Source organism: Myxocyprinus asiaticus, chromosome 2 (assembly GCF_019703515.2).
Source record: "Myxocyprinus asiaticus isolate MX2 ecotype Aquarium Trade chromosome 2, UBuf_Myxa_2, whole genome shotgun sequence".
Taxonomy (NCBI): domain Eukaryota; kingdom Metazoa; phylum Chordata; class Actinopteri; order Cypriniformes; family Catostomidae; genus Myxocyprinus; species Myxocyprinus asiaticus.
The window spans coordinates 26,722,062-26,735,271 of NC_059345.1; the positions used below are offsets into that span (position 1 = coordinate 26,722,062).

The 13,210-nt window shown below is 41.4% G+C and overlaps 1 protein-coding gene across 1 annotated transcript in view; it reads left to right on the forward strand.

The window, feature by feature from the left end:
* Positions 1 to 13,210, forward strand: part of LOC127449618 (IgGFc-binding protein-like) — a 69,222-nt gene that overhangs the window by 10,840 nt on the left and 45,172 nt on the right. The window contains exons 24-58 of the mRNA XM_051713143.1: positions 62 to 210; positions 307 to 435; positions 540 to 678; positions 771 to 912; positions 1,099 to 1,295; positions 1,393 to 1,531; positions 2,044 to 2,121; positions 2,211 to 2,404; positions 2,496 to 2,640; positions 3,653 to 3,897; positions 4,013 to 4,161; positions 4,258 to 4,386; positions 4,491 to 4,629; positions 4,722 to 4,863; positions 5,050 to 5,246; positions 5,344 to 5,482; positions 5,995 to 6,072; positions 6,162 to 6,355; positions 6,447 to 6,591; positions 7,604 to 7,848; positions 7,964 to 8,112; positions 8,209 to 8,337; positions 8,442 to 8,580; positions 8,673 to 8,814; positions 9,001 to 9,197; positions 9,295 to 9,433; positions 9,946 to 10,023; positions 10,113 to 10,306; positions 10,398 to 10,542; positions 11,555 to 11,799; positions 11,915 to 12,063; positions 12,160 to 12,288; positions 12,393 to 12,531; positions 12,624 to 12,765; positions 12,952 to 13,148. Of these exons, the coding sequence (XP_051569103.1) occupies positions 62 to 210; positions 307 to 435; positions 540 to 678; positions 771 to 912; positions 1,099 to 1,295; positions 1,393 to 1,531; positions 2,044 to 2,121; positions 2,211 to 2,404; positions 2,496 to 2,640; positions 3,653 to 3,897; positions 4,013 to 4,161; positions 4,258 to 4,386; positions 4,491 to 4,629; positions 4,722 to 4,863; positions 5,050 to 5,246; positions 5,344 to 5,482; positions 5,995 to 6,072; positions 6,162 to 6,355; positions 6,447 to 6,591; positions 7,604 to 7,848; positions 7,964 to 8,112; positions 8,209 to 8,337; positions 8,442 to 8,580; positions 8,673 to 8,814; positions 9,001 to 9,197; positions 9,295 to 9,433; positions 9,946 to 10,023; positions 10,113 to 10,306; positions 10,398 to 10,542; positions 11,555 to 11,799; positions 11,915 to 12,063; positions 12,160 to 12,288; positions 12,393 to 12,531; positions 12,624 to 12,765; positions 12,952 to 13,148 (5,427 nt within the window). The remainder of the gene's footprint in view (positions 1 to 61; positions 211 to 306; positions 436 to 539; positions 679 to 770; positions 913 to 1,098; positions 1,296 to 1,392; positions 1,532 to 2,043; positions 2,122 to 2,210; positions 2,405 to 2,495; positions 2,641 to 3,652; positions 3,898 to 4,012; positions 4,162 to 4,257; positions 4,387 to 4,490; positions 4,630 to 4,721; positions 4,864 to 5,049; positions 5,247 to 5,343; positions 5,483 to 5,994; positions 6,073 to 6,161; positions 6,356 to 6,446; positions 6,592 to 7,603; positions 7,849 to 7,963; positions 8,113 to 8,208; positions 8,338 to 8,441; positions 8,581 to 8,672; positions 8,815 to 9,000; positions 9,198 to 9,294; positions 9,434 to 9,945; positions 10,024 to 10,112; positions 10,307 to 10,397; positions 10,543 to 11,554; positions 11,800 to 11,914; positions 12,064 to 12,159; positions 12,289 to 12,392; positions 12,532 to 12,623; positions 12,766 to 12,951; positions 13,149 to 13,210) is intronic.

The following is a 13,210-nucleotide window of genomic DNA, read 5'->3' on the forward strand; positions in this document are numbered from 1 at the left end:
TATTTAGTTTGGTTTTTGGTGGCACATTTAAATGTACAGTTTGTTTTCTGATTTTTCTCAGGTGAATGGTACCAATGTGAATGTTCCTTTTAGTCCTGTCAGTGGTGTTGACATTTTTAAGTCCGGTGTGCACTACACAGTGGCCTTGAACTTTGGAGTAACTGTACGTTACGATGGAAACCACTTTATGGATATTAAAGTTATAAAGGAGTGAGTATGATTCTTTTAAAAGCCTTAGTCTAAAAAGACTCTAAATAGTCTTTTACAGCATTTTCATACAACTCTTTGTTTGTGATCATTTTACAGCTATGAGGTCAAACTTTGTGGACTGTGTGGCGACTACAATGGAGACCCTAAGGATGACTTCCGTACCCCCACTGGTGAGCTGGTCCAAAGGCCCACTGACTTCGGCAACAGTTGGAACACAGACCCTGAGTAAGACAACGTGCAAGGCGCATATCGTTACTGAGCGAGACTTATTTCTGTTGCCTATGAATGGATGTCATAGAAGAAGACTTACCTTTGTTTCTGCCCTTCAGCTGCGATAAAACAGTGGTAGACCCGAGCCCAGGGTGTACAGATACGGAGCAGGACTTGTATGAAGGGCCTGCTTACTGTGGTGTCATACTGGACCGCAATGGTCCATTTGCTGCTTGCCATCCAAAAGTCAATCCCAATGTGAGTGAAATCGAATCTGTTCATTTGTAAGGCATTAGTTCATAAGTTTGTCCATTCCACAGATAACGTCTTAACCCTGTGTGTGTGTGTAGGGTTTCTTCCAAGACTGTTTGTTTGATGTGTGTGAGCTGGATGGTGCTCAGTCCGCATTGTGCGAAGCAATAGAGGCATATGTCCATAAATGTCAGGAACGTGGCATCACAATTGGGCCCTGGAGAAACAGCACCTTCTGTCGTACGTCTGAAAATTACATTGTCCTCTGGGAAACCATAAACTCTTATCAAAAAGTGTTGACTACTTCTCATAATGTCTCATAGAGCAAAGATGCAATTGTGATTAGATGTGTTGCACTACACCGTTTTTGCAAACATTGCATTGTGGAGAATATACCACAGGTTAACACACAGTCTTCCTCTACAGCTCTGACATGCCCAGACAATAGCCACTTTGAATCGTGCGTCCCGATTTGCCAGCCTTCCTGTACCCCGATTCCACCAAATCAGTGCTCTGGGCCTTGTTCTGAAGGGTGTCTTTGTGACCCTGGATATGTCCTCAGTGCTGGCATGTGTGTGAAAGCAGATACATGTGGCTGCACGTACAATGGACAGTATTACCAGGTGAGGGAACTGTAAAAATGTGTGAATGTTTGTTTGAGGCAATGAAGCCGTTTTTAACACTGTACTAATATGATATTTACTCTCTCCATGTTTTTAGCCAGGTCAAGAGTTCTACTCTAAGGACTGTGAGCTACAGTGTAGGTGTGACCCTCCATTCGTTACCTGCAATGCTGCTGAGTGCCTCCCGAATGAACAATGTGGCGTACAGGGTGGAATAATTGGATGTTACCCAGAAGGTGAGTACTTTGGTTAACTCACTAATATAAAGTATAATACCATGATTATAGCAGGCTGCATTGCATTACACGCAACCACGTCATTACATAACTTACATTTCATTATTTACAAATACTGTGTGACAGTATATTGCTATACTTTAAACACTGCTGTTTTAGTTAGCTATTAAAGGGATAGTTCCCCAAAAATGAAAATCTTGTCATTTCTTCGCCGTCATGTTGTTTCAAATCTGTATGACTTTATTTTTGTGATGCACAAAAGATGATGTTAGGCAAAATGTTTAGGCTCAGTCACCATTCACTTTTACTGTAGGGAGCTAAAATTCTGCATAACAATTATTTTTGTGTTTCACGGAAGCAAGAAAGTCATACGGGTTTGGTAAAATGTTATGGTTGAGTAAATGACATAAATTTCATTTTTGATTGAACCATCCCTTGGGTAGAAACAAATGGCTAATGGGTTAAAATATTTTACTCAATTTTGCACTCAATATCTTTTCTCAATCCCCCAGCGAGTCCATCAACTCCTAAACCATCCACACCACAACCAACAACAACTAAGCCAACTACTCCAAGACCAACACCGCCAGGTATGTTAAAATTATTTTCTTAGAAAAGTTTTAGAAATGATAACATATGTACAGTATATAGCTAAACAACCTTTATTATCTTCCCACAGTGACATGCCCTCCAGATTCTGAGTACATTGAATGTGGACCAGCCTGTATTCCTAGCTGCAAAGAACCCTCCACCAACTGCAGTGGTTCTTGCATCAGTGGCTGCTTCTGTAAACCAGGATTTGTTTTCCGTGGAAAACGCTGTGTTCCTATTGAGCAGTGTGGCTGCCTAGATGAAGACAACAATTACTTTGAGGTGTGTGAATTGTCATTCATGTGAGGCTTCATTTTAAACCAGTTCTGTGACTATAGTCTTGGCTCTAATCACGGTCTGTGTTTGCACTCAGCCTGGTGAGATCATATTTGGAAATGGATGCTCCAAGTTGTGTCGCTGTGCGGGCAACTACACTTTTGACTGTGTGGACAACACCTGTGACCTTGTGACAGAAGAATGTCGGGAGGTTGGCGGAGTGCATGGCTGTTACCCTAAAGGTACTGTAGAGAACTACAATCTTTCCTTAACCCATACTTATTACAACTGACAAGTGATCAGTGGTAGGATTAGTTCACCAAAAATGAAGATTCTCTAATCATTTACTCCACCCTCATGCCATCTAAGATGTGTACGGCTTTCTTTTTTTCTGCTGAACACAAACGAAGAATTTTAGACTAATATCTAAGCTCCGTAGGTCCATACAAGGCAAGTGAATGGTGATCAGGCCTTCCAAGCTCCAAAAAAGAGATAAAGTCAGCATAAACTTCAGCATGGACTCCAGTGGTTTAATCAGTGTCTCCTGAAGCGATCCAGTTGGTTTTGGGTGAGAACAGACCAAAATGTAATTCCTTTTCCACTGTACATCTTGACCGCAGTTTCCTTGGCGATCACTGCCTATAGCACTGTTTAGCGCACTGTGCATGCGTCAAGCACTAGGAAGTGTAATCGAGCTTGATCATGATCGTGCCCAAAGACTGCATTGGCAAGATGTACAGTGAAAAAGGACTTACATTTTGGCCTGTTCTCACACAAAACCAACTGGATCGCATCAGAAGACATTGGTGAAACCACTGGAGTCTGATGGATTACCTTTATGCTGACACCATCTCCTTTTTGAAGCTTCAAAGGCCTAATCACCATTCACTTGCATTGTATGGACCTAGAGAGCTGAGATGTTCTTCTAAAAACCTTTGTTTGTGTTCAGCAGAAGAAAGTCATACCCATCTGAGTTGGCATGAGGGTTCGTAAATGATGAGAGAATTTTCTCTTGAATTACTCTTGCAATTGCACTTCCAATATGTTTCGAAGCGCAAAGCCTTGTTTTCAGATTTTATGCCATCTTCTACTTAGACATTTTTGTCATAAGAGCTGGCAGTTATCATCTTGAAAACTTGTAATTGTTCATACAAAGGATAAAAAAATGTTTTCCTGATGCATCTTGCATTTAAATAGTATTTTATTTATAGTATGCATACTTACATCTGACACCAAGTGGTTGTTCACTTATAGGTACCTCCACTTGTGTTTCCTCTGGTGACCCCCATTACACCACCTTTGATAACCAGCGCTATGACTTCATGGGAAATTGCTCTTACCTGATGTCCGAGCCTTGTAACAGCACAGATGTTCCTTACTTCGCTGTATACACAGACAATGAGAATCGCTACAACAATCCTCATATCAGTTATGTAAAAGCGGTACATGTCCATGCACTGGGCGTCAAAGTGTCCATTCTGAAAGGAGGGATTGTGCAGGTAAGAGAAAAGGACAGTATTTGTGATATTATACACTGTACTATATTTCAAATATATTTAGTTTGGTTTTTGGTGGCACATTTAAATGTACAGTTTGTTTTCTGATTTTTCTCAGGTGAATGGTACCAATGTGAATGTTCCTTTTAGTCCTGTCAGTGGTGTTGACATTTTTAAGTCCGGTGTGCACTACACAGTGGCCTTGAACTTTGGAGTAACTGTACGTTACGATGGAAACCACTTTATGGATATTAAAGTTATAAAGGAGTGAGTATGATTCTTTTAAAAGCCTTAGTCTAAAAAGACTCTAAATAGTCTTTTACAGCATTTTCATACAACTCTTTGTTTGTGATCATTTTACAGCTATGAGGTCAAACTTTGTGGACTGTGTGGCGACTACAATGGAGACCCTAAGGATGACTTCCGTACCCCCACTGGTGAGCTGGTCCAAAGGCCCACTGACTTCGGCAACAGTTGGAACACAGACCCTGAGTAAGACAACGTGCAAGGCGCATATCGTTACTGAGCGAGACTTATTTCTGTTGCCTATGAATGGATGTCATAGAAGAAGACTTACCTTTGTTTCTGCCCTTCAGCTGCGATAAAACAGTGGTAGACCCGAGCCCAGGGTGTACAGATACGGAGCAGGACTTGTATGAAGGGCCTGCTTACTGTGGTGTCATACTGGACCGCAATGGTCCATTTGCTGCTTGCCATCCAAAAGTCAATCCCAATGTGAGTGAAATCGAATCTGTTCATTTGTAAGGCATTAGTTCATAAGTTTGTCCATTCCACAGATAACGTCTTAACCCTGTGTGTGTGTGTAGGGTTTCTTCCAAGACTGTTTGTTTGATGTGTGTGAGCTGGATGGTGCTCAGTCCGCATTGTGCGAAGCAATAGAGGCATATGTCCATAAATGTCAGGAACGTGGCATCACAATTGGGCCCTGGAGAAACAGCACCTTCTGTCGTACGTCTGAAAATTACATTGTCCTCTGGGAAACCATAAACTCTTATCAAAAAGTGTTGACTACTTCTCATAATGTCTCATAGAGCAAAGATGCAATTGTGATTAGATGTGTTGCACTACACCGTTTTTGCAAACATTGCATTGTGGAGAATATACCACAGGTTAACACACAGTCTTCCTCTACAGCTCTGACATGCCCAGACAATAGCCACTTTGAATCGTGCGTCCCGATTTGCCAGCCTTCCTGTACCCCGATTCCACCAAATCAGTGCTCTGGGCCTTGTTCTGAAGGGTGTCTTTGTGACCCTGGATATGTCCTCAGTGCTGGCATGTGTGTGAAAGCAGATACATGTGGCTGCACGTACAATGGACAGTATTACCAGGTGAGGGAACTGTAAAAATGTGTGAATGTTTGTTTGAGGCAATGAAGCCGTTTTTAACACTGTACTAATATGATATTTACTCTCTCCATGTTTTTAGCCAGGTCAAGAGTTCTACTCTAAGGACTGTGAGCTACAGTGTAGGTGTGACCCTCCATTCGTTACCTGCAATGCTGCTGAGTGCCTCCCGAATGAACAATGTGGCGTACAGGGTGGAATAATTGGATGTTACCCAGAAGGTGAGTACTTTGGTTAACTCACTAATATAAAGTATAATACCATGATTATAGCAGGCTGCATTGCATTACACGCAACCACGTCATTACATAACTTACATTTCATTATTTACAAATACTGTGTGACAGTATATTGCTATACTTTAAACACTGCTGTTTTAGTTAGCTATTAAAGGGATAGTTCCCCAAAAATGAAAATCTTGTCATTTCTTCGCCGTCATGTTGTTTCAAATCTGTATGACTTTATTTTTGTGATGCACAAAAGATGATGTTAGGCAAAATGTTTAGGCTCAGTCACCATTCACTTTTACTGTAGGGAGCTAAAATTCTGCATAACAATTATTTTTGTGTTTCACGGAAGCAAGAAAGTCATACGGGTTTGGTAAAATGTTATGGTTGAGTAAATGACATAAATTTCATTTTTGATTGAACCATCCCTTGGGTAGAAACAAATGGCTAATGGGTTAAAATATTTTACTCAATTTTGCACTCAATATCTTTTCTCAATCCCCCAGCGAGTCCATCAACTCCTAAACCATCCACACCACAACCAACAACAACTAAGCCAACTACTCCAAGACCAACACCGCCAGGTATGTTAAAATTATTTTCTTAGAAAAGTTTTAGAAATGATAACATATGTACAGTATATAGCTAAACAACCTTTATTATCTTCCCACAGTGACATGCCCTCCAGATTCTGAGTACATTGAATGTGGACCAGCCTGTATTCCTAGCTGCAAAGAACCCTCCACCAACTGCAGTGGTTCTTGCATCAGTGGCTGCTTCTGTAAACCAGGATTTGTTTTCCGTGGAAAACGCTGTGTTCCTATTGAGCAGTGTGGCTGCCTAGATGAAGACAACAATTACTTTGAGGTGTGTGAATTGTCATTCATGTGAGGCTTCATTTTAAACCAGTTCTGTGACTATAGTCTTGGCTCTAATCACGGTCTGTGTTTGCACTCAGCCTGGTGAGATCATATTTGGAAATGGATGCTCCAAGTTGTGTCGCTGTGCGGGCAACTACACTTTTGACTGTGTGGACAACACCTGTGACCTTGTGACAGAAGAATGTCGGGAGGTTGGCGGAGTGCATGGCTGTTACCCTAAAGGTACTGTAGAGAACTACAATCTTTCCTTAACCCATACTTATTACAACTGACAAGTGATCAGTGGTAGGATTAGTTCACCAAAAATGAAGATTCTCTAATCATTTACTCCACCCTCATGCCATCTAAGATGTGTACGGCTTTCTTTTTTTCTGCTGAACACAAACGAAGAATTTTAGACTAATATCTAAGCTCCGTAGGTCCATACAAGGCAAGTGAATGGTGATCAGGCCTTCCAAGCTCCAAAAAAGAGATAAAGTCAGCATAAACTTCAGCATGGACTCCAGTGGTTTAATCAGTGTCTCCTGAAGCGATCCAGTTGGTTTTGGGTGAGAACAGACCAAAATGTAATTCCTTTTCCACTGTACATCTTGACCGCAGTTTCCTTGGCGATCACTGCCTATAGCACTGTTTAGCGCACTGTGCATGCGTCAAGCACTAGGAAGTGTAATCGAGCTTGATCATGATCGTGCCCAAAGACTGCATTGGCAAGATGTACAGTGAAAAAGGACTTACATTTTGGCCTGTTCTCACACAAAACCAACTGGATCGCATCAGAAGACATTGGTGAAACCACTGGAGTCTGATGGATTACCTTTATGCTGACACCATCTCCTTTTTGAAGCTTCAAAGGCCTAATCACCATTCACTTGCATTGTATGGACCTAGAGAGCTGAGATGTTCTTCTAAAAATCTTTGTTTGTGTTCAGCAGAAGAAAGTCATACCCATCTGAGTTGGCATGAGGGTTCGTAAATGATGAGAGAATTTTCTCTTGAATTACTCTTGCAATTGCACTTCCAATATGTTTCGAAGCGCAAAGCCTTGTTTTCAGATTTTATGCCATCTTCTACTTAGACATTTTTGTCATAAGAGCTGGCAGTTATCATCTTGAAAACTTGTAATTGTTCATACAAAGGATAAAAAAATGTTTTCCTGATGCATCTTGCATTTAAATAGTATTTTATTTATAGTATGCATACTTACATCTGACACCAAGTGGTTGTTCACTTATAGGTACCTCCACTTGTGTTTCCTCTGGTGACCCCCATTACACCACCTTTGATAACCAGCGCTATGACTTCATGGGAAATTGCTCTTACCTGATGTCCGAGCCTTGTAACAGCACAGATGTTCCTTACTTCGCTGTATACACAGACAATGAGAATCGCTACAACAATCCTCATATCAGTTATGTAAAAGCGGTACATGTCCATGCACTGGGCGTCAAAGTGTCCATTCTGAAAGGAGGGATTGTGCAGGTAAGAGAAAAGGACAGTATTTGTGATATTATACACTGTACTATATTTCAAATATATTTAGTTTGGTTTTTGGTGGCACATTTAAATGTACAGTTTGTTTTCTGATTTTTCTCAGGTGAATGGTACCAATGTGAATGTTCCTTTTAGTCCTGTCAGTGGTGTTGACATTTTTAAGTCCGGTGTGCACTACACAGTGGCCTTGAACTTTGGAGTAACTGTACGTTACGATGGAAACCACTTTATGGATATTAAAGTTATAAAGGAGTGAGTATGATTCTTTTAAAAGCCTTAGTCTAAAAAGACTCTAAATAGTCTTTTACAGCATTTTCATACAACTCTTTGTTTGTGATCATTTTACAGCTATGAGGTCAAACTTTGTGGACTGTGTGGCGACTACAATGGAGACCCTAAGGATGACTTCCGTACCCCCACTGGTGAGCTGGTCCAAAGGCCCACTGACTTCGGCAACAGTTGGAACACAGACCCTGAGTAAGACAACGTGCAAGGCGCATATCGTTACTGAGCGAGACTTATTTCTGTTGCCTATGAATGGATGTCATAGAAGAAGACTTACCTTTGTTTCTGCCCTTCAGCTGCGATAAAACAGTGGTAGACCCGAGCCCAGGGTGTACAGATACGGAGCAGGACTTGTATGAAGGGCCTGCTTACTGTGGTGTCATACTGGACCGCAATGGTCCATTTGCTGCTTGCCATCCAAAAGTCAATCCCAATGTGAGTGAAATCGAATCTGTTCATTTGTAAGGCATTAGTTCATAAGTTTGTCCATTCCACAGATAACGTCTTAACCCTGTGTGTGTGTGTAGGGTTTCTTCCAAGACTGTTTGTTTGATGTGTGTGAGCTGGATGGTGCTCAGTCCGCATTGTGCGAAGCAATAGAGGCATATGTCCATAAATGTCAGGAACGTGGCATCACAATTGGGCCCTGGAGAAACAGCACCTTCTGTCGTACGTCTGAAAATTACATTGTCCTCTGGGAAACCATAAACTCTTATCAAAAAGTGTTGACTACTTCTCATAATGTCTCATAGAGCAAAGATGCAATTGTGATTAGATGTGTTGCACTACACCGTTTTTGCAAACATTGCATTGTGGAGAATATACCACAGGTTAACACACAGTCTTCCTCTACAGCTCTGACATGCCCAGACAATAGCCACTTTGAATCGTGCGTCCCGATTTGCCAGCCTTCCTGTACCCCGATTCCACCAAATCAGTGCTCTGGGCCTTGTTCTGAAGGGTGTCTTTGTGACCCTGGATATGTCCTCAGTGCTGGCATGTGTGTGAAAGCAGATACATGTGGCTGCACGTACAATGGACAGTATTACCAGGTGAGGGAACTGTAAAAATGTGTGAATGTTTGTTTGAGGCAATGAAGCCGTTTTTAACACTGTACTAATATGATATTTACTCTCTCCATGGTTTTAGCCAGGTCAAGAGTTCTACACTAAGGACTGTGAGCTACAGTGTAGGTGTGACCCTCCATTCGTTACCTGCAATGCTGCTGAGTGCCTCCCGAATGAACAATGTGGCGTACAGGGTGGAATAATTGGATGTTACCCAGAAGGTGAGTACTTTGGTTAACTCACTAATATAAAGTATAATACCATGATTATAGCAGGCTGCATTGCATTACACGCAACCACGTCATTACATAACTTACATTTCATTATTTACAAATACTGTGTGACAGTATATTGCTATACTTTAAACACTGCTGTTTTAGTTAGCTATTAAAGGGATAGTTCCCCAAAAATGAAAATCTTGTCATTTCTTCGCCGTCATGTTGTTTCAAATCTGTATGACTTTATTTTTGTGATGCACAAAAGATGATGTTAGGCAAAATGTTTAGGCTCAGTCACCATTCACTTTTACTGTAGGGAGCTAAAATTCTGCATAACAATTATTTTTGTGTTTCACGGAAGCAAGAAAGTCATACGGGTTTGGTAAAATGTTATGGTTGAGTAAATGACATAAATTTCATTTTTGATTGAACCATCCCTTGGGTAGAAACAAATGGCTAATGGGTTAAAATATTTTACTCAATTTTGCACTCAATATCTTTTCTCAATCCCCCAGCGAGTCCATCAACTCCTAAACCATCCACACCACAACCAACAACAACTAAGCCAACTACTCCAAGACCAACACCGCCAGGTATGTTAAAATTATTTTCTTAGAAAAGTTTTAGAAATGATAACATATGTACAGTATATAGCTAAACAACCTTTATTATCTTCCCACAGTGACATGCCCTCCAGATTCTGAGTACATTGAATGTGGACCAGCCTGTATTCCTAGCTGCAAAGAACCCTCCACCAACTGCAGTGGTTCTTGCATCAGTGGCTGCTTCTGTAAACCAGGATTTGTTTTCCGTGGAAAACGCTGTGTTCCTATTGAGCAGTGTGGCTGCCTAGATGAAGACAACAATTACTTTGAGGTGTGTGAATTGTCATTCATGTGAGGCTTCATTTTAAACCAGTTCTGTGACTATAGTCTTGGCTCTAATCACGGTCTGTGTTTGCACTCAGCCTGGTGAGATCATATTTGGAAATGGATGCTCCAAGTTGTGTCGCTGTGCGGGCAACTACACTTTTGACTGTGTGGACAACACCTGTGACCTTGTGACAGAAGAATGTCGGGAGGTTGGCGGAGTGCATGGCTGTTACCCTAAAGGTACTGTAGAGAACTACAATCTTTCCTTAACCCATACTTATTACAACTGACAAGTGATCAGTGGTAGGATTAGTTCACCAAAAATGAAGATTCTCTAATCATTTACTCCACCCTCATGCCATCTAAGATGTGTACGGCTTTCTTTTTTTCTGCTGAACACAAACGAAGAATTTTAGACTAATATCTAAGCTCCGTAGGTCCATACAAGGCAAGTGAATGGTGATCAGGCCTTCCAAGCTCCAAAAAAGAGATAAAGTCAGCATAAACTTCAGCATGGACTCCAGTGGTTTAATCAGTGTCTCCTGAAGCGATCCAGTTGGTTTTGGGTGAGAACAGACCAAAATGTAATTCCTTTTCCACTGTACATCTTGACCGCAGTTTCCTTGGCGATCACTGCCTATAGCACTGTTTAGCGCACTGTGCATGCGTCAAGCACTAGGAAGTGTAATCGAGCTTGATCATGATCGTGCCCAAAGACTGCATTGGCAAGATGTACAGTGAAAAAGGACTTACATTTTGGCCTGTTCTCACACAAAACCAACTGGATCGCATCAGAAGACATTGGTGAAACCACTGGAGTCTGATGGATTACCTTTATGCTGACACCATCTCCTTTTTGAAGCTTCAAAGGCCTAATCACCATTCACTTGCATTGTATGGACCTAGAGAGCTGAGATGTTCTTCTAAAAATCTTTGTTTGTGTTCAGCAGAAGAAAGTCATACACATCTGAGTTGGCATGAGGGTTCGTAAATGATGAGAGAATTTTCTCTTGAATTACTCTTGCAATTGCACTTCCAATATGTTTCGAAGCGCAAAGCCTTGTTTTCAGATTTTATGCCATCTTCTACTTAGACATTTTTGTCATAAGAGCTGGCAGTTATCATCTTGAAAACTTGTAATTGTTCATACAAAGGATAAAAAAATGTTTTCCTGATGCATCTTGCATTTAAATAATATTTTATTTATAGTATGCATACTTACATCTGACACCAAGTGGTTGTTCACTTATAGGTACCTCCACTTGTGTTTCCTCTGGTGACCCCCATTACACCACCTTTGATAACCAGCGCTATGACTTCATGGGAAATTGCTCTTACCTGATGTCCGAGCCTTGTAACAGCACAGATGTTCCTTACTTCGCTGTATACACAGACAATGAGAATCGCTACAACAATCCTCATATCAGTTATGTAAAAGCGGTACATGTCCATGCACTGGGCGTCAAAGTGTCCATTCTGAAAGGAGGGATTGTGCAGGTAAGAGAAAAGGACAGTATTTGTGATATTATACACTGTACTATATTTCAAATATATTTAGTTTGGTTTTTGGTGGCACATTTAAATGTACAGTTTGTTTTCTGATTTTTCTCAGGTGAATGGTACCAATGTGAATGTTCCTTTTAGTCCTGTCAGTGGTGTTGACATTTTTAAGTCCGGTGTGCACTACACAGTGGCCTTGAACTTTGGAGTAACTGTACGTTACGATGGAAACCACTTTATGGATATTAAAGTTATAAAGGAGTGAGTATGATTCTTTTAAAAGCCTTAGTCTAAAAAGACTCTAAATAGTCTTTTACAGCATTTTCATACAACTCTTTGTTTGTGATCATTTTACAGCTATGAGGTCAAACTTTGTGGACTGTGTGGCGACTACAATGGAGACCCTAAGGATGACTTCCGTACCCCCACTGGTGAGCTGGTCCAAAGGCCCACTGACTTCGGCAACAGTTGGAACACAGACCCTGAGTAAGACAACGTGCAAGGCGCATATCGTTACTGAGCGAGACTTATTTCTGTTGCCTATGAATGGATGTCATAGAAGAAGACTTACCTTTGTTTCTGCCCTTCAGCTGCGATAAAACAGTGGTAGACCCGAGCCCAGGGTGTACAGATACGGAGCAGGACTTGTATGAAGGGCCTGCTTACTGCGGTGTCATACTGGACCGCAATGGTCCATTTGCTGCTTGCCATCCAAAAGTCAATCCCAATGTGAGTGAAATCGAATCTGTTCATTTGTAAGGCATTAGTTCATAAGTTTGTCCATTCCACAGATAACGTCTTAACCCTGTGTGTGTGTGTAGGGTTTCTTCCAAGACTGTTTGTTTGATGTGTGTGAGCTGGATGGTGCTCAGTCCGCATTGTGCGAAGCAATAGAGGCATATGTCCATAAATGTCAGGAACGTGGCATCACAATTGGGCCCTGGAGAAACAGCACCTTCTGTCGTACGTCTGAAAATTACATTGTCCTCTGGGAAACCATAAACTCTTATCAAAAAGTGTTGACTACTTCTCATAATGTCTCATAGAGCAAAGATGCAATTGTGATTAGATGTGTTGCACTACACCGTTTTTGCAAACATTGCATTGTGGAGAATATACCACAGGTTAACACACAGTCTTCCTCTACAGCTCTGACATGCCCAGACAATAGCCACTTTGAATCGTGCGTCCCGATTTGCCAGCCTTCCTGTACCCCGATTCCACCAAATCAGTGCTCTGGGCCTTGTTCTGAAGGGTGTCTTTGTGACCCTGGATATGTCCTCAGTGCTGGCATGTGTGTGAAAGCAGATACATGTGGCTGCACGTACAATGGACAGTATTACCAGGTGAGGGAACTGTAAAAATGTGTGAATGTTTGTTTGAGGCAATGAAGCCGTTTTTAACACTG